Raw genomic sequence first — 21423 nt, 5'->3', positions numbered from 1 at the left:
AATTCAATATGTTAACTTAACATTGTTCTGCAGGTTTCATTCGACTTTATATATAGTTGATTCTATATAGAGGGTGATGCAAAACTTTTGGCTATAGCTGTACATACAGTTTAACCGAAGAATCTAGGCTGCTGCTTTTGCATGAGAGGATAAGGTACATAGCCATGACATTTGAATGATATTCCTTCCAGCTGGCCTGAGAGAACAACACTAATAATCTTGTTGCTGTATCCACGTTTTTTGTGCGTACGCTTTTAAAGAGAATAACAACGTATTCAGTTTTATATAAATGTTTATTGCAGAGAAGATATTTTATTTACATGCTATCACAACACAATATAAATCTACCAAATATTTTCAGGTGGATGCTATAGCTCGTCATAGAGGATTATTATAACAAGCACAGAATACAGTGGGTAAGGTACAGTTTCACTCACTATACAATTCATAACAGTCCAATAGCTAAAGTTATTTAGGGCAGTGAAATGTCAGTCCTACCAATTCTTGTTTTCATGCAAAAGAGCAAGGCAAAAATAATCTAAAATAGAACAATTAGCACATTCAATTAGAACAAGTTATTATTACTAAATTAGCTGAGTAAAATTTCTACCAACTGGACTTTTTCAAATCCGGCTGATTTTTTTTTTTTTTAATTATACCCAGATAAACCTGGCATTGAATGGCTCTGACACAGCACGTGGTTAAATAGGACATTTGAAGGAGTAATCATTAAACAAAGCATTCTGTTTATTACACAGATAAAAGACATAACAAGCATAACTGATTTATAAAGGTGACAGATTGTCAACACTGGACACTGAAGTACTGCAAGCAGGTGTAGTATATTCTAGCCAAGTTTCCCACTCAGCCCCACCAACCTCAACCTCCATTTATACACATTTTATTGCAGATAACTGGTAAAAGTATGATACTATATTCAAAGCAAAGTGAAAGCATGGTTAAGCATGGGAAATCCCTGGGAACTACAAAGAAAACATATTTAAGTATGGTGGTGCATAGTACAGTATTATAATGGGAAAAGCCTGATTTAAAACAATGATGTGTGGGCTGAATGGTAGTTCATTCTCCATGCTTACACAAGCTTTCCCTCTGAGCAAATTTGAACAAAATAATTGTTTATTACTGATTGTGATAGTGTTTTTAGTGGTGTGTATACATGTCTATTCAGAACTGGAGAATGCAGTTTCACATAGCACTCCAGCTTGCATTCGAGTCTTGACTGGTTCTGAACTTGTAACCCAGAAGTGAAAGGCTTTTCATGTACTGTACAGCAATAAAAACGACTAAAGACTTAGACATGACATTGAAGTCCAATAGAATGATATTCACAAGGGTTATATCTGATTGAGCTACTTTTTATAACACGCTATCCACACACTGTTGACCATGATTCCACCAAGTTGCATGGCATTCTTTTGTAAAGAAATAAGAAGCTGTAAAGTACTGTTTGATTATATTTCTAGCACTTTGTATAATATGAATGCTCTAACTAAGACACGCCTACATAAATATACTATGCTTCAGCCTTAATAGTTTTAAAGAAATGTAATATTTGCTTTTCTTATAATACAAATGTACAGACATAACTGACTGAATTAGCTTTACTCACCTAAAACACATATAAACAAATCATTACGGTAAGTAATTTACACTTTAAGACAGGGGTCTCCAATCCTGGTCCTGGAGGGCCGCTGTGCCTCCTGGTTTTTGTTCCAACTTACTTTAAATTACTTAATTGGACCGATTAACCTTCTAATAAGGGACACCAGCCCTCCAGACCCAGGATTGGAGACCCCTGCTTTAAGATAAATGGATTCTTGGAAGGACCACTGAATGCAATATAAACCAAGGGTATGCATACCTCTGGTGGGAAAATCAAAGCATATAAATTCACTATATAAAAAACCCTGAATAATATTCATTATTAAACTATAATTTTGAAGGATATATACTGGGATCTGTAAACAATAGACAGAACAGAAGATCCACCATATAAACCACAACAAATAAAACAGCAATGTAAAACAACTTATGGCATCAGTGGCCATGTGTACACGTATTAAATGTGAATGAAGCTGAAAGTACTGTACAGTTAAAACTGGTATTTTATGTAGCAGTAAAAGTGCCGTACAGTTGCATAATTTGAAATATTAGAATATTGTCATACATCAGCAAAAATTCAGAAATACTCGGTATCAATCTGGAATGCTTTATATCAGACGTGACAGTTTGTTAAAAGGAAGAAAAAAACTAATGATATTTGGAGGAAAAAGGCAACCTAGGTAAAACCTCCCTTCTGTTCATTCCTGTTACTTCTCTTTGTCTTTTGGGGTTTATGAGGTTCATCATGTGAAAAAGAAAAACTGCATGAGCAATGAATATGCTGAATTGAAAACATGTGAAGTGTCATGCATTATTGCCAGTTGTTTGGTCATCAAAGTCCCATGGACAAACCTCAGCCAATCTGGTTTGACCAGCTGCTCCCCCTTTGGAATTTGGATTCAATTTTTCTCTACAAGTATTTCTGTCAAGTTCTTTAGTATCAGGAATGCCCTCAATTTCCCAGGGGCAAATATCTGCTTGTTTGCTCTTGGCTGCACTCAGTTCATTCAATGTGCTTTTTCTTTCCTGTGTTGAAGTATCCAGGCTGCTTTCAGTTTCCCAGGGACACACTTCTGCGAGTTTTGATTGGCTGACAGGTTTCTGTGTACCTTTTGTAAACGCAGCCTTCTCTCTGCTCTTGGCTTTGCCCTTTTCATCATCCCTGTCTCGCCCCCTTTCCTTATCTTTTGAAATTGAAAACAGTCCTTTCTTCTTCTGAGTTGTGTCTTTTGTTTTCAAAAAGGCAGTGGGGGCAGCAATCGTGTCAGAATTAGGTGACAACTCAGTGTCATAATCCCACGGGCAGACTTCTGCTTTTTTGGGTGTAGGCATCTGTGAGCTGCTGTTAGATTTTGAGGCATCTGACAGAAGTTCCTCACCTTCAACTGGGAATGCATTCTTTTTCTGCCCCCCTTGCTTGATCTTGTCTGACTCTGGTTGTCTAGCTTCAACTCCTCGGCCTACCATCTCTTCAAACTCCCAAGGGCAAATCTCAGCCTTCTGAGCTTTACTAGAGTGCTCGCCTTTAGAAAGGGGCGGCACAGACTGGTGGTTTGCCAGTGGTTTAGACCCCTCTATCAAATTCTGGGGCTCCTCAAAGTCCCAAGGGCATATTTCTGACTTGTCAAGGTTCTTCTGAGTTGACGGTTTAATTTGTGAAGATGAATTCTCTGTAGCTTTCTGCTTGTTCTGTGATTTACCCTTTGCGTGGGACCCATGGGCTGATGCAGATTCCATCGGAGCAATGGATACGTGCTTCTGGACCTTATTTTCTGGTGGAGTGGGAGGGAGGTCCTGAACCTCCCATGGGCAAACCTCAGCCACATCAAACTGATCTTTGGATCCTGTCTTCCCTGGGTCAGGGCTGAGAGAAGGCTGACTGCTACTCCCCTGGGGCTTCATGATTCCTTGTTTATTGGACTTTTTAGCCTCCTCTGCTTGGCTGGCGACATTTTTCTGCTGGTGGTCGCTTTTCTCAGAGTGAGGCTTGTTGGACTCTCTCCCCTTCTGCTGACTCTTCTGCTGTCTGCTGTTTTCCTCAAGGCTTGGGGCTTTTCCTGTGAGCCCCAGGGTTCTCTCCTTGGCACTGGCAATAACACTGAGGGATTTCTGCAACATGGATGTTCTAGGGTGCAAAGGTTTCTTATCTGCGGTCAAATTGTGTGCACTGGCAGATTTGCAAACTAATGGAAGAGATTCCGTGGATTCAGCCTCAATATTCTCTGTTGACTTTTTCTCCTGTTTCCCCTTGCCCATTAAGGTATCTAAGAGGGAGCTCTCAGTGTTAGAAACTTCCATCTTCTCAGTGGTGGGGCTGCTGGAGTCCTCGCTCTGGTCCCTTACGTGATCATAGCTGCTGTGTGACTTCTTGATGGAGAAGGCTTTGCTTTTCAAAGACTCCTCTTTGGTTTTTGTGCTGGAGTGCGCAGGGTCAAAGGGGTTTCTCCTCAAAGTGCTGATGCTGTTTCTGGCACTAGTATGATCCCCCAATTCCTTGTCTTCCCGGCTGCACTGTCTGCTTACAGTCTCTGGAATCTCAGTAATGCGCCTCATTATGGTGCGGCCAAGCCCCTTCTTAGAACTTCTTTTCTTCTGCAAGTGTGGATTGTTGGCAACCATCTTCTTCCTCTTATAGATTTCAAGCTGAGAATAAAGTTTCTTCAGTTCTTCCTGTGCGGTTAAAAACAAGAAACAATAATTGTTCCATCTTTAAAAACTGTGGATCTAATTTAAAAACGTCACAACTCATAAGGCACATATGGCATGCAGCAGTGTACAGGAACATAAAAAATTAAAACACATGCAGTTACTGACGTCATTAAAATAATTTGCATGCTTCTTTCTTTACATAAATAACAGACAAGACTGTGGCTCTTCATAAAAGTTTAGATAATGAAACACATCATGTTTTATTGTTAATCCTGAAGACTGCCTCATACTTAGGGAATATTTTTAAAAGAATATAATTCAATAAAATGCTATTTTTGTAGTCATTTTAATGACATGGTACATTATGGCAGTTCAAGGGAAATAACTGACTAATAATCTGGCATCTCAAGCCATGAAGATCTTGTCAGTGTTGATAAATAAATTTTGCCTCAGGTGATTGATCTATCCTGGCTATGGTGAGAGACATGTTTCAGCACTAACAAACAACACAACCTCTGCTCACATTGGTACGTTTTTCCAAAAGACTGTCGCATGACCTTACGCCACAGCCATTACTAGAACTGAGCTGGCCCATTTCATCTGGCGTCTGCAATAAAAACCAAACTGGCATTGCCCAGTGTTTTTTTTTTTAAAACTAGAAATCAAATTTAAAATAAATAAAAGTATCTTCACAAGAGTTTTGCTTGTTTACCCGGATGTCATCTGGATCCAGGCTGTGCTCACTCCAGGCTGAAGCAATGCTGCTGTTCAGATAGGACCCCGACCTGCCTAAATCAAGGTCATCCTCATAGGCTTCAGCAGCAGTGTCGTCTCTCGGGTTAGTCCTTGCTAGCAGGAACTGGATACGGGGCACATAACACAAAACGACTCCTTTCACTTTAACTTGTACTGTTCCTTTAGGCTGCTATACACCAAAAATACAAAAAGGCTTTCATGCCTACAAAGACGTGTTACATGACATGGTACATTATGGCAAAAACAGCAGTCTCTTAGAGCTTGATGTTTATGTATACTAGTGATGAGACAAGGACAGAGAGATACTGTATCTGGGACCATAATTCCTTACGAGGTGAAGAGGAACACCTTAAATCTACTATGTACCTGACTGTCAGCTAGTGTTGCCTAGCCAACAATGGAATTCAGTCTGCTAGTCTGCTGCTAGTCAGAACCCTACTGCATTTGATAAGAGCTGTAATCTCTAAAGTTGTATGTACCGTACTGTATGGCTAGTGAACTTCGTTTACGGTTTTTATTTTTGATCACGTGATGTCCCTTTTTTTGAGCCGACTCCGTTTTATTAAACTCTTAGAAGAGTGTTGATTGTGAAACAAGGTCACTAGTTTTTTCTCCCGCAACTTGATTTAGACAGCGATTCTGTTTGATTGATAATGTAAAATAAAAAGGCAGCTCATTATTTTTAATTCAAACCGAACGCAAACAGAGAGTGAAGTTAAATTGATTTAATTAAATCGTAATTAAGAGGAAGCCGTTACTTGCAAAACAGGTTAGAACATTTTTGCAACGAGTCATTAAGATTTTAAATCCGGGAAAAGCAATTTGACTGAAGTTGCTTTTTGTGTTCTGTTTGAATTAAAAATAAGGAGCTGCGTTTTTTTTTTTTTTTTTTTACATTATCGATGAAACTGAATCATCGTCTCATTCAAGTTACGGGAGAAAAAACAAAAGTGATGTTGTTTCACAATCAACGCTTTTCCAAGAGTTTAATTAAGAAATGGTGTCGCCTCAATATAACTTTAAAGGGACGTCACGTGACCAAAAATAAAAAACAAAAACTAAGAGTCCTATGTATGGCTCACTGGTCAAATATGATTTATTTTTTGTATCCCCATAAAATATATTATACTGTACATTTTGTAATTGTTGTTTTTACCATCATGTTGGTGTCGAAGGAAAAGCAGAAAAAAAAAGAGTACCTTAGGTAATAGCAGCAACCCCAAGGAAGCAGTCACTGTCAAGTGTGTGTGAGCAAAGAAGAGCATAAGCATCCAGTCTGGATGAAGTGTAGAGGCTACAGTGAACCTAGAAGAAACAGAAATCACTTCAGCACACTTAGAGTTACTTAACCTGCACACTCCAGAGACACTCTATGTTCTGATTGGACGACAGCAAACACGTGTTGTATACTAGAACATTCTGTTGATTATAATGATATCCTAAAGTGTACTAAATGCTGTGAGAAAGTAATAACCCACAACAGGGGGTTTAAATAGGGTCCAATATCCACACAAGGTGAAGCCAAGTGTTGTTAAACAGCCAAGGTCTGTGGCTATTGGATCGTATTTGAACACCCTGGAGTGTGTTATTGCGCTTAGAAAATAGCACCCCCACTTAACCCCACCCCTTTCAAAGTGAGCCAAAGTTCCAAACTGTGCTGGTATGGTGACATATCTGCACAGGTTGGAACATTTGTTAGCCAATGAGATTTTTCCATCTATTATTTTTTTATAACACACTATAATACATTATATAAGCAGAAGTGAACATATGCAATTTACTCATGACATTTTTAATATTGAAGTGAACGCTTGCTGATAATGGGACAGTGACATCATAACACTACTGTATTGTGATATTCAAATGACCTACAGCTATGGCCAAAAGTTTTGCATCACTCTATAGAATTAACACATTTTGCTTTATAAAGTCAAATGAAACCTGCTGAATAATGTTACATTAAGTTTTCCATATACGTAATGAAAAAGTGACAACAATGGAAAAACATGACATTTCGAAATCTAACATGAAATACTGTACTACTTTTATGGCTTCCAGTAGACTTTTGCGATATAATTTTGTAGTTACTTTGATTACATGATGTTAAATAAAATATCTAAATTATGTTCAGATATTTTTATTTATTTGTTTTTTAATGATGTCTCAATCCTAAAATTCCAGGTAATGCAAAACTTTTGGCCATAGCTGTATATTAGTGATTTACACAAATTGCTGTATTATGCATTTACTAGCATACTAATGCTTTATGGACACAGCCCCACATGTAACGTGAATATGTTCATGGCACATAACATACTCATTCCTTTGTGTCCCAGTTTATTTATTTTTTGTAACATTAACAGCAATGGTACTGTAGTTCACATGAACCTATTTGTTTACATTGTGCGAGAGAACACGTTTTACTTAGTAAATGTGCTTTTCAGTGTGGAAGGCTAACCATGGGATCACAAGACATCTGTGCTAGAAGATGGTTTACAGATTGAGCCAGCCTCTTCAGTGTAAACCGCAATGTGACTGACTGGCCTGGGAAGAGGCAGCATGATTCCATCCTAATTCAATATTATGGTGCTAAATAACAGCTCTGTGACCCTTTTATGAAATCTGAAAGTCATTTAGCCCTTCCTCGTCCATACAGCCAGGGGATGTTTGCAGTTTCATTTCCTCATAAAGGTTGGTTTTAGAAGTCATAATAAATATCCACAGATGAAGTGGAATGGTTGGCAATGTCATATTAAACATCACTACCAAGAAAAGCAACTGGTTCCTGACAGAGAAAGGGGAAGCGGTTCAGGCTCCATTGTTTCTGTGTTTCAGGATTTGGAAATGTGGACATTAACCTTTGAATTGATTGGAACCCATGCAGTTTTTATTCAAATTATTATTTGTTTTATTTGTATTCATGGCATACTGTTTGGTTTTGTTAACTGTTCCCTTATCTTTGGTGATGTTTGCAAACATTCTTTGCAGCTCTTCAGTACTAACTACCTGCCTAAGACATACTGTACAGCATGGAACGAAGGCTAGATCAACCAGGATCTTTATAATAGTACGTAAGTGAAAGATAAAGACTCTTTGGGTGATCTAGCCTATGATACATTTATCTACGACTATAAAATGATGTATCATTCAAACATCATAAAGTCCTACTTACTATAAAATAAATGTGCCTGCACAGTAGCTGGGTTGGAAGTTGACTGCAAGGACTGTTTTGGTATTGTTTTGATTATTATTATTGTGTTTCAAAGTAAAAAAAAATTATGAATTATTAATTTAGTGTCTTGAACAACGTTACATACCCTAGTTTGGCTGAATGAAACGAGTCCTTTATTTCCAGAGCAATTCAGTTCTATACAGAAGTGCCCTCTGGTTAAAGTTCAGACAGCTGAGGGTTGTGGCAGTGAGCACTAAGGGTGCATGCTGATAAAGCACATAGCTGTGAGCTTTAACACCATAATCAACATGCTAAATATACAACAGAAATCTGCAGATTTTTTCAAATGATATCACAGTGAAATTTTAGGCCACTGTGACATTGTACAAAATGTATTATTATTATTATTATTATTATTATTATTATTATTATTATTATTATTATTATTATTATTATTTCAATTATTATTTTTATGTTAAACACCATTAAAAAGCCATGTACACACCAAGAAGTTGTTTGTTTTTCTCATTAATAAAATGTCTGCAGATTGCTTACCTAATGATATGGAATATTGCAGAGATAATGAGTTCATTATGGACAGCAACGGCCATGTAACGTGGCTCATGAAATGCTGATGGCACTGTCCGTACGGCATAGCAGAGATAAACTCCCCACAAGAGGAAAAGAAATTCAGCTGTTTGGGAAAACACAAACAGGAAAGAGGTTGACAGCCAGCCTAATCTGCAATCAATTGCTATCGAAATAATAAATGAATTAAACAAAAGAAATCCATTTTTGGACAACATGAATTCTAAAATGTAACAAACCCACAAATAGAATAAATATATTCAAAATGCTACATTGTGAATGCATTCACAAACACAGTTTCCATGTATTGCCAGGATTTTAGGTCCATGTACTAATATATAATGTGTTAGTATAATACTATTGGAAAAAATAAACAGAATCATTGTTGTTAGTGTGATTTTATTCAGTTTACTCTTCCTTTATTTGTTTTACTGTAAATCCAACTTTTAAGTTGAAGCCATACCCCAAACAGAGGTTTATTAGAAATAGTTCAACTTTGAATCATCACAATCTGTTTTTTTTTTTGTTTTAATGAGCATACTCAGTTTAAAAGTTATATACAATATATCATTCAAGGACACTTTAAAACAGGTCAGGTAGTGAGTGTTAATTGCTGAAGCTGCCTCACTACATTTATTTGTTATTTTACTAGTTGGCAGTTATATTAGAAGCACACTCCATTTCAAAGATATTGTGACAGTCAGTGTATTTTATTATTATTTGTTTATTTAGCAGATGCCTTTATCCAAGGCGACTTACAGAGACTAGGGTGTGTGAACTATGCATCAGCTGCAGAGTCACTTACAATTACGTCTCACCCGAAAGACGGAGCACAAAGAGGTTAAGTGACTTGCTCAGGGTCACACAATGAGTCGGTGGCTGAGGTGGGATTTGAACCGGGGACCTCCTGGTTACAAGCCCCTTTCTTTAACCACTGGACCACACAGCCTCCTATTTATTACTATAATTTTTTGTTTTTTCTCTCAAAATGACTTTTCCATGATAAAAAAGTTATTGAATTGTACTACAGTACTGGCAAATTTCTAAAAATGTAATTTAACAAAACTGTTTATGTAAACTCCATGGGGTCTGAGAAGTTGCCCTGCCAAATGCTGAACATAATTATAAAATATGATACAAGGTAAATGTACCAGCCGAAGGGGAAATACAGGGGATCCAATAAGGTATCACAGACATAAATACCATTCCAGGTGTGAAATGTTTTAGAGGATAGAGGAACACACTAATGTAATTTTGATGTGTGGTGCAGATTATTAGTATTTCCCTTTTCTCTGTTGTTTTTTTATCTAAAGATTGTAACATCTTTTTTTGGGCTATCAAATATTTTTACATAGCACACATTCCAAATGACAGACTACTGTCAACTGTTAATATTCAAACATATGGACAATCTTGTAGTACAATAATATGTCACAAAGTAAACACTTTTCCTAGAACATATACATACAATATTCCAATACGTCAACAATCAAAAATAGTGAGACAAAGAAGTAAGGATATGTGCTGTAGCTCAGTAAAAAGTTTAATGCCAGGGTTGGTCCTAGTTGGTTTAAGACAGAAAGAAGGTCCCCATGCCTCAGCTAATCATTTCATGTTTTATAATTCCAGACTGGATCTTTAATTAGCACATTTATAAATAAGAAATACAGCATAGGGGCTCCCGTGTGGTGCATCCGGTAAAGGCGCTCCGCGTGGAGCTCAGGGTGCACCCTATAGACTGGACGTCGCCGGTTCGAGTCCAGGCTATTCCTTTGCCGACCGAGGACGGGAGCTGCCAGGGTGTCCTCGGTTCACCACGCACCAGTGACCCCTGTAGTCTGGCCGGGCACCTGCGGGCTTGCCTGTAAGCTGCCCAGAGCTGTAGCTCTGAGGTGGCTGCATGGTGAGTCTGCACTGTGAAAAAAAGCGGTCGGCTGACGGCACACGCTTCGGAGGACAGTGAGCGGTGAGCTGAGACTAAAAATAATTGGATATTCTAAATTTGGAGAAAAATACAAAAAATAATTGCTGATTACTAAACAGAAAAATGAAGAAATACAGCATAAATTGAAGAAATATTTGCTTTCTGAAACATCTATAATCATCATTGTTCAGGCTACCGCTGCAGCCGTTGTTTGCGTGTTTTAAAGTGCTCGTTGTACTTTCTTAAGATTTCTAGTATTTCTCCCTAGCTGCTTTGCCTGTCAGAATTGATTGCGGCACTGGTTTTGAAACAAGTAGCTGTGTCTGTTTAGAAGCACACTGCATTCTGGCAGCAGTAGAAATTGAATTTTTAAATGCTTATCTTATCAGTGTGCTGAGGTGTTATTTTGCAGGCTGTCAGTACATTCTCTTTCTAGTTCACTGGCTTTTTCATCTAAGTTGCTGACAGTCCTGGTAACCCAACAAATGGATTTTATTTGATTGATTTTTTTTGTATTCTCATAAAATAACTTCTCTAAACCACAATACAAAATGTATTCAGTTTTTTTCCCCCTATTATTTTGATTTACATTAATTACTCTAAAATCACCTTTTAAATCTATAGCCACGATTAAAGATTTAGATTTTCGGGTTTGCTTGTTGGTAAAACTCACAATTGTTTGGTTGTTGGTAAAACTTTGTCTGGGCTTTGAATATTTTTTTACATGAGTTGAACCTCATATCCCATTGGAAGCACATTGAAAATGTTACAGTACTGTACCTCCAAAACCCCTTCAAGATTAATTAGATGCGGCATGCATTTTCTCAAATGTAACTAATGCTGACAGAAAAACATTTCGTTGGGATCTAGCTTCTATGACAGATGTTATGTTACTTATATTTTAAGAATATAACACAGGCACATATTTGTTTTCTCTACTGCACAATATGCTCAATATTAAGTTAAAATTAAAAACAGATATATGCATTTTGTAAAGGACTACAGACTTATTGAAAGATTCCCTCAGTCTACCAGTATGGAGTAGCTTCAGACAGACTTAAACAACCCCTAATCAGAAGTCTTACTTGGGGCAAGTAAATAAAGTTGCTACCATCACAAGACTATACCAGTAAAAATGAGAAATATACTGTACCTGCTTTACTTCTTTACAGAATTGAGTTATATCATTTCTATGAGGGGTAATCAAATATACTATACACTGATTTGAAGGCTGGTCAAAATCTACTATATAACAGCGAATGATGCATTACCAAACAAAACCAACAAGGAGTTTTCAAAACACAGAAAATGCAGTGAGTTCCTATGCTCAGCACAACAGAGAGCTGTCATCAGACTCAGAGGAACAAGTTTATAAATCAACTAAATTACATATGATAAAAAAAAAAACATGATAAACATAAATCTAAAGCCTATAAACACAGCCTTGTAAAGAACAGGTGATAAGGTATGGTCTTCTGCTACTGACTGCAAAAAATGGGTATTTTGGCTATTGTAATGTATCTTTGCTTAAAATTACAACTTATTGTGAAATTGGTATTATGGAACTGCTTGAAGCTCCTGCCAATGCTTCTACCTCAGTCCACATTAACAAATAGATATGTCTGATTTATCCTATTCTTAGATCTCTGTATGCTGCTGATTAAGTTTGAACCGCACATGTTTTTATTGTGTTGTTTGTACATTGGAATTTTTTAATTTTTTAATTGTAAATTAAGCATCAGTCTCAATGGTTAAATAAATACATAAAAATAAATAAATACATGAGCATGTGTTGTTTTCTTAAGGAACATTAAACTTAAAAAAAAAATATCCTGTTTGTAATTGATTAGAATAACAATAACTGACTGAAAAAGTTCACTGAATGTCCAGGGGAACCTTTTAAACTCTGGTAGCCTACTAGAAAACACAATAAGCTATGTTCAGATTTGGTGCACTTCAAAGTTTTGAGTGAGCACAGAGCTTGTCCGACCTGAGCAGTGCAGAACTTACCAATGGCCATCATGTAGTCCCAACGGTCCAGCAGACACCTTTTAAACTGCAGGTTGTCTGAAGTTCTCCCATCAACAATGAAGGACACATTCCTATCCATGTTCTGACAGACAGCAGAGGTCCAGGAAATCAGAAACCAGCATACAATGAGCAGAATCACTGCCAGCATTCTGAGCACTCGCCAGCTCGTCATGTAGGGAATTCTCTGCGCTGTTCGGGACAGGAACACCTTTAGAACTCTGCAACGTTACAAAAAGAATACATCTGCAACTAGAAACCACCAAGCAAAGCAAAGCCAGGAGGATGCCCTAAACAAAGCAGGCAGCCAGCGTGGCAGAGGGAGGCAACATGATTCTGGGCGATCAACAGTAGTGCCACTCCTCCAGATGAATGGTGGCTGTATTGAGCTGGTCAAGTACATGCAGATTTGGGATTCACACACCTCTCCTTGGTGGTAGTTCTAATCCTGTTTCCCATTATCTGGTGTCAGATTTCACATCCATATTATTGTGAACTTGTATATGTTATGTGAGGTTAAAATGGGAAACTGAATGAGTTTAAATGGTGGGTAGATCAATTATTTTGGGTGAAATAACCCAGAACACAAAACAAAAAATACCAAAGAAGGGCCTGGATTGGAACTGACTACACCACTGGTCTAAAACAACCAACAAGCAAATTCCAACCATTATCTTGCTGTACCACCTTATATTACCTTTAATGCCACCATGTACAGTAAATGCAGTGAAGGGCTCATAACTTCCTTCCTTTAATGAGAATCCATTTTATATTGATTTTTGCATGGTTAACTTGAACTTTTCTTGCACCTTTCATATGAATGTGCCCATATTGCGCTTTTAATTAGGTGCTGCATGAGCACACTCTTGACATTTACACAGTACCTGATATTAGCACTCCAGTACAGTTTTTTTTTACTTCTGCAAGCCTTTAAATAGTGCTGCTAAGCATTAATTATCTTTGTGGTGCAGCACCTATGCAAAAAAAAAAAAAAAAGCACTTTGGCTGAGAAACTGCATCACAGTGTCTGCCATATGTATAAATAGCAGAGGGAAATAATGATGCAGCACTACCCTGATGTAACAGTAGAGGGCACTGCTTAGAGAACCAGTTATCAGTCAGGCTGCTTGTCGCTTGATAGTGGAGTGGAATAGCCCACTGTGATTAAAGCATGACATTTGGCAGAAATGTAGTTCAAAGATTAGTTGATCATTTTCAAATGTCAACCCATCTCAGATTTTGATCTTGAAAGTCATGTCCAAGGTCATAGGTGAAGCAGGGTAAAAACAGTTAAGATGTGATTTATCATGGGTTTGTATCTACAGGACCATATCTTTCAGACACAAGTGCTAGAGGTGGGAGATGTATTCTGTGTATGAATAAGTGACGAACAATAGCGTTTATGTTTGAATGGATTCAGATGAAAAACGGAGCTACTTCCTGTTGTTCTCCCTTGCTCATGGGAGGTAGATTAATACATATGTGTCAGATTTGCCTTAAACATGGTAGAAACATGGAAATCATCACAGAACTGTTGATACATAACATTACAGTCAAACAATGCTGTTTGTAAAAATGCAACAGAAGTTTAACTGACATTTTGCTTCAGTGGGTCAATGGAAAGGTCACAGCTAAAAACATAATTGCTTTTTACTTACATTTTTAAAGAAACAAAATCATATACACCGTAATGTATACGGAACAAATCTAACCAATGTGTTTGTATACAGCAAATGTTTCTATAATTTCAGTACTGTACATGATGTCAACAAACACAGAAAGAGTGATAGTGTGTCTGACTTTCTCTTCATAGGCCAAGGTAGATCAAGTACAGTACATTTAAATGAATAGATTGACCAATCATGAGTTAGTTACTCTCACATCACAGTACTCTACATTGTACACAGAAGTAGAGACATAATTATAAAATGGAATAATCTCAAGGCTGCCAATGAGAGTGCTTTTTGCAAAACAGAAGAGTTTGAATAATTAACAGGAAAACCCTTTCTTTGTCATGCTTCAGTGACTGCAGCATAGTGACGTAAGACTACCAGATTAACCACAACCCATTAAAGAACGCTGTGTGGGCCTGGAGGGAGACAGCTAAGCAATAACACACGTCAATGTGCATTACTCATCATTGGTTACACACTTTGGATTTATTCTATCACCTCATGTCTTAATTACTGAGCCGTCATGGACACTCTGCAATGTTTTTTTGCTTTTACAGTCATTTTTGTCAATTCATAAAATGTATAAAATGCATTGTTACGAATGTATACAATGTTATGAAATGCATTCATAAAGTGTTTATTTATTTTGTAAATGGAAATATTTAGGGCTGTAATGAAAGGAAATATCTGAACATATGAGAGTGTCCTATTATTTTATAGGTAATTTATATAAATACAATGCAAGAATAATATGCTGAATGGAATAGTAATCATGTGTTAATAATTTAAAAATATTATGTCATTTATTTTTGAGAAAGACTAATGCAATAGTAAAAAGTATATTACTTGTTCCATACACATAATTTTTCTGTGTAAAAAAATACATTAAATTGCCTCGCAGCTGCAGCCCAAAATCTCGATTAAGTTATATTTAATTAACACATATAAAAAAAATGATACAAACTGAATGTGTAAAAGGCAAGCCAATGTATATAGAGATAAGGTGTAAGAAGATTTTGCTGCACAATATCAGTGGTCATGTCTTAAAGAATTTAGAAGCTTTTTTGAGTGTGTGACCAGTCCCATCTCCAGAAATATCAACAATTAAGCGAGGTATGCATGTTTGGTTTAACATTACTTTGTAGAGACATTCTTTAATTAATATATTACACATTCAGAGAGAGAGAGAGAGAGAGAGAGAGAGAGACAGAGAGAGAGAGAGAGAGAGAGAGAGAGAGAGAACAATAGACGTGCTGCAGTGACTTGCAAGGTTACAATTCCATCAAAGGCTTCTGAACCTAAAGTAGTTCACTTCAGCCCATTTCTTATTTTCTATAATATATGGATTCCACAACATTTATTAAAATGAATGGGTTTTTCATTTTAAAAGACAGTAAAACACCACAAAAGACTTATACTGTGACCACCTTGTTAAAAATACAATGTGGTCCCTACATTTGCTTGTATTTTCCCAGAGAAGGCAGTTAATTCTCTTTTACTGTAGGTGATACTGTTGAAATGAAATAGCAACCTATACTCCCAGGATACCTCTCACAGTCCCAACTTGTTTTTAAATTATATATATATATATATATATATATATATATATATATACACACACACACACACACACACACACACACACATACAAAATACCAAGTTGGCTAAATGAACATCAATTGAGAGACCTAATGCCAATGTCTCTCGTCTCTCCTACCTGTCGTAAGCATGTTTTCACAAGGTTTATATTGACCGCAGTTTTCTTTGTTCTGTTTTTGCTTTCTTGGTCTACTGTTTAAATGTTTGGATTTTTGAAAATAAAAACAACAGTCAGCTGTTTGAAAGACTTAGAGATTTCCCCCACAAAACGATGTGGGAAAGTCATAAATAGGCAGATTTACGGCTTTCTGGCGTAACAACGCCAGAAAGCCGTATCGGGTGCTATCAACTTAATTAACATAAAATAATGGAGACGCCAGGATTGTAGTGCATCACTGAGATCAGGTTTATTTCCTCACACTAACAGACTAAGGACTCTGTTGGCCAAGCCCACGCCAAGAACAACAAAAAACCTATGTCTAAGTGCTTGCTCTCTCCTATCATGCAGCAACAGCCACTCCGCAACAAGCAGTATAGTGTTTTGCCCTTACACTAGCACACTGTTCATCTATTTGGTTCGTCACAGCACAACACAGCTTCTCTTAGTACGACGTTTCTCCAACTCAACATGGAGGACACTGTGGCAACTATTTATAGATCCCCTCCTCCCAATCGCTGCACCCCTGTTGTTCCCGTGTCGGACTAACCTCCGACCCCAGGAACTACCACAGCCTCTAAAGACAAGGGGGGGTCATAGGGAGCCTCAACTACTACCCCACCCACACTCGTTCCCCCATTTACCCCCAAACACACCGGCAGACATACACACACTCACACACCTGACTGTGATCCCCAAACGATCTCCCCCACCCCGCATACACACCTTTACAACCCCACCCACCACTACGCATACACACCTTTACAACCCCACCCACCACCACGCATACACACCTTTACAACCCTACCCACCACCACACATACACACCTTTACAACTCCACCCTGTTTACAGTCCCTTCAGGGGCAGCAAAACAGGAGTCTGAAAAGTTCCAAGATCGCTACAATATATATATATATATATATATATATATATATATATATATATATATATATATATGTATATAGTAATTCAGCCATTCGTTGCCCCTTTAAAAATGGCCCAGCACCCAGAAATTGATTTTTTAAGCGCGGTTGCGCTATTTTTTTAATAATAACAAAAATAAAATAAACACCTAGCTCTAATGAGCACTAACTAAACACAACACAGAAACCTAACTATAAAACAGGACAGCTAAGCTATTTACCTGTAGCACAAAACAAAACAAAATAAACATAGGTTTAACACAAAGCACTATACAAGGTTTAACACCAGGCTCATCACTCTTCAGCTGCCCAGAACACACTGGCTGCACTCCTTTTAAACCCTGCACCTGGCTCTAATTTGCAATCATAGCCAGGTGCAGGTGATAATTTCCCAATTGCAGGCTTGTCAGTCCCATGGCCTTCTGGGAACTGTAGTCCTGTGCTCCCCAGGACTACACTTTCTCTGCTCCCTGTTTCACTATATATATATATATATATATATATATATATATATATATATATATATATATATATATATATATATATAATATCTTGAATGAACATTTGCATAATGATCAGGAGAAAAGAATGAAGTATCTTCTGCTATACTCTTTTAAGTCTCTTTAAAAAAGCAGTCTTGTGCAGTCTGCTTTGAATGTGAAGGAGAGCAGCTGCTACAGCCTGTAACGTTAATGAAGCACAGCCATCTTTTTGCATAATACAATAATACAATACAGTTTGCTTTTATTTAGAACTGGAGTATCCCGGGGCACTTTACAATAAAAACTCTTCTAAAATAAAAAGGAAAAAAGCCACAGGCCAATCCAATTTAGCTCAAGAAAAAGCTAACGCTAACAAATCGGTTTTTAAATTTGATTAAAAAGACTCGACGGTGCCAGCATTCCTGACATGACTTGGGACAGAGTTTCAAAGGCAGGGAGCATAGCACCTAAAGGCCCTCATCGTCCCTCCTAATCTTAGATAATAATCAATTACGCTTGTTTTATATATTTGTCAGTGCTTGAATAATAATAATAATAATAATAATAATAATAATAATAATAATAATAATAATAATAATAATAAATCGTGACAAATTAAATAAATAATCAGCCGGTATTCGAAATGCAATACCTTTAATGAATCCAATAAATCCCTCACTATTAAAATCAGAAATAGAAGAAAAAATCAAAGGTTGCTAGGTGAGAATGTATAGTATCTCATATGAGAAGATGTATAAATGTGTGCATTGATGTTGAATAGGCTGAAGGTGTTGTATCTGCTAGGGCTGAATAACTGCACAGCTTTGAATTCAAGCCACACATTAAAACAGAGAAATGCTTATTTTCATGTTATCATGAACAAGGATGTACCTGAAGAGCTTGAGAGTCACTGTTCCATAAACAATAGCAAAGCCGAGAAGACGAACCCATCTCAGAAGAATACATCGGAATATGCTCGGCGGAAAGTATAGAATAATAACCTACAGAAAGAGAGAGAAAAGAAATACAAGTTAAGAAGTAGGCCAGCTGTATTTTATATATCACTAATATGTCTTGCTTTGTCTACATGTACCTCAATGTTTATTTAAGACAAGCTGTGTTAGATGCTTCAGTAAGGCTTTTTAGAATGCAAGTATATGAATGTTGATCTGTTTCTAAACATTCACTTTGTCAATGGAACTTCACTTCAGTTAATTACTACTTGGAGTAGAAAGGAAGCATGCAGGTCCTATTTTGTAGGTAAAAATGTTTGTTCTTTAAACCATAATAAAGCCTTTACAATTTAGAGGACATTGTAGCAAAACACATTCATGTGAGGACAATTTGTGGTTATGTTGAGCAGCAGAAGATTGCGTCCCATCTACTTAACATCAACAGCAAGCAGGGTCCTCTCGTTGAGGCTCAGGAATTAATGTCTTGGATGAGATGTCAGCTTTTTTCTCATCTCTTTTAACAAAGGCAATAATAGGCTAATACAAGATATTTCAACTATGTTGTGGGCTAACAATCCGCTCCCTTTTTTATACTGCTTTCTAAATTACTATCTTTAAAAGGACCGTGGTAATTTACCCTTAACATCACGCACATATTGTGAATCAGATGATAATTACAATAATTTGATAAATGGTACCCGTATTGACGACCATGGCAATTACAGTCTGCATTACCATTCGCCATCATTTATCTACTGCTGAACCATAGCCTCTGCTTTTTGTACAGCTGTTGAAGCACCAACTGTTAATGCCAATATTTGTAGGTATTGTGGATAGACTATGAGGGAATGGACTGACGTAGACACTCTACATTATTATTATTGTTTTCTGTAGAACTCAATTCTCTGAATTTTTATCCTATGTAGTTATGGTAGTAAGTGGCCCAGTAAATCACCCGTGGGTGAAAACTCCAGCTGGATTAATACAGCATTAAAAAGCATCTGTTCAGATCATTAAAATATACTCCTTATTCTATATGACATATTTGACCCATTGTTGTTTTCGTATGACAGTGTTTCCTTTGTTATAGTATTCGTTTTCAATCATTAATGAAGCCACTGTCACGAAGGAGGTAAAACTATTAAACCCAGAAGCCTAACTCGAATAGAAAATCGAATTGGTCTTTCGTACACTGTTGTATTGCAACTACAGTATTTATTGACCCAAAAACATTTGCGATTTTAGAAAAAATACCATTGAGCTATTTCCACAAATAAAACCGAAGGGACCCCGCAGTGCTTTTAAAACGCCAGGACTGTTTCCAAAGCAGCTCCTATTAGCTCTGGCAGTCTCTGTGCAGTTTGGCAAACATCCCTCCAGATTGCATACTGTGTATCATGGACCAATTCAGTTTGAAAACAAATGAGTGTAGGCTGGGCTAAGTCAGGTGAAGTAGCACAGTCAATTCTAGATAAAGGTATAAGGAACATCTCTTTCCTTATAGCCATGGCTGACAAGTAAACATAAATCAATAAATAATAATATTTTCAGTTAGGCCGTGGCGTATTGGATTCATATAAGTGTATCGAGCAGTCGATTGCTTTGATCTATTCATTTACGTATTTTTTTTTTTTTGTTCTATTTTCAGTTTAAATTGGGATGTTGCATCCTTCCCCTGTCTGCAACGTCTACTGTCTCGTTAGTGTCTTACTATTGGTTGATGACTGAAGGAACTTTCCTTTGATTGGTTCTTTGTTTACCAGGGTCAGGGGTTGTGGGAATGGTGTCTCTTTGACGCTCAGTTGAGCTGTGGCGGGTGAGGAGGCAACGTCTGCTGTATGAAGTGATGGATTTGCACAAACAGGCCCTGAATTATGTACAAAGACGTCTGCTTATATATGATACAGTCAGTAACTTGTGCCATATAATGTTCATTCCAATTTTTTTTATCAATTTAAATCAAATATGTCAACAACTTTTTTTAACATCTGGGTTACCCTAAGAAAGTGCAGCCTAGTCCCTACCTATTTGATATTTTCAAACAATGCCACCAAAAATAGTTTGCTCCAAAATGTTGTTGGGGATATCCCAGTTATTGCAAATAGAAGAAGCATGAAGTTGTGCCTCAAGCATGTTATTAAAACACCTCTTCCCAATTTCCACTTGACTTATTTGGTGTAATCAGAGAAATATTATTTTCTAATCAAATAACTTCCCACACAAAAACACACAAGCTAGTAAAATGTGATTATTTTTAAATCCATGTTATGTAGAATACAAAAAAATAGCATCTAAAACACTTATTCTATCAAAATGATTAAAGACAAAACAAAACAAACAACAACACAAAGCATCAAAGCTATGAATTATCTAAAGGGTGTGTCATATAAGATTGAACAGTTTGTAAACATGAGGTAAAATGGAAACATGAAAAAATGAAAACTGTCTGTATCATTGAAATGTCCAGGGGTTAAAAACCAATGGTGCTTTATTGAGAGAATCACTGGATACTATTACTAGATATTATTTTCTAGAACCCCTATAAAGAGCACAGAGACCATGTTCTACCAGGTTCAATTAGCCTGTGGATTTTAGACCTTGAAATGCTGTATCAAATGCACATTATGCTCTCCTTTTACTGAAAGTATCATCAGTCCATTTTATCTGATTTTCTCTCAGAAATGAATCTGTGCCATATATAGTGTGGTTACTACTTTTTGCATGCTAAGGGCTGTAGGCATGTTCGTATAACGGCCTTTGGTAATGAAACCGTGAAATCTTTTTGTTTTAATGCGATGTATGTGTGGTGTATGTTGCTGTCTTGCTTTAGTTCCTGCTACACAGCAGTGTTCCAATGTTTTATCAGTTAACATTACTGCTGTTGTCCAGTGAAAA

General features: G+C 37.1%; 1 protein-coding gene across 2 annotated transcripts in view; it reads right to left on the bottom strand.

Moving 5' to 3' along the window:
• Window positions 1-280: 280 nt before the first annotated feature.
• LOC117399526 (probable G-protein coupled receptor 158) overlaps window positions 281-21423 on the bottom strand; it is an 88216-nt gene continuing 67073 nt past the window's right edge. The window contains exons 6-12 of one of the 2 annotated variants that reach the window (XM_033998772.3): window positions 18467-18576; window positions 12723-12961; window positions 8756-8894; window positions 6228-6333; window positions 4985-5131; window positions 4796-4879; window positions 281-4293 (exon numbers count right to left, since the gene is read on the bottom strand). In XM_033998772.3, coding sequence (XP_033854663.3) covers window positions 2428-4293; window positions 4796-4879; window positions 4985-5131; window positions 6228-6333; window positions 8756-8894; window positions 12723-12961; window positions 18467-18576 — 2691 coding nt within the window. In that variant the 3' untranslated portion in view covers window positions 281-2427. The remainder of the gene's footprint in view (window positions 4294-4795; window positions 4880-4984; window positions 5132-6227; window positions 6334-8755; window positions 8895-12722; window positions 12962-18466; window positions 18577-21423) is intronic. The other variant, XM_033998773.3, reaches the window with a different exon arrangement.

Source organism: Acipenser ruthenus, chromosome 4 (assembly GCF_902713425.1).
Source record: "Acipenser ruthenus chromosome 4, fAciRut3.2 maternal haplotype, whole genome shotgun sequence".
Taxonomy (NCBI): Eukaryota; Metazoa; Chordata; class Actinopteri; order Acipenseriformes; family Acipenseridae; genus Acipenser; species Acipenser ruthenus.
This window is presented reverse-complemented; position numbering and strand designations above follow the sequence as displayed.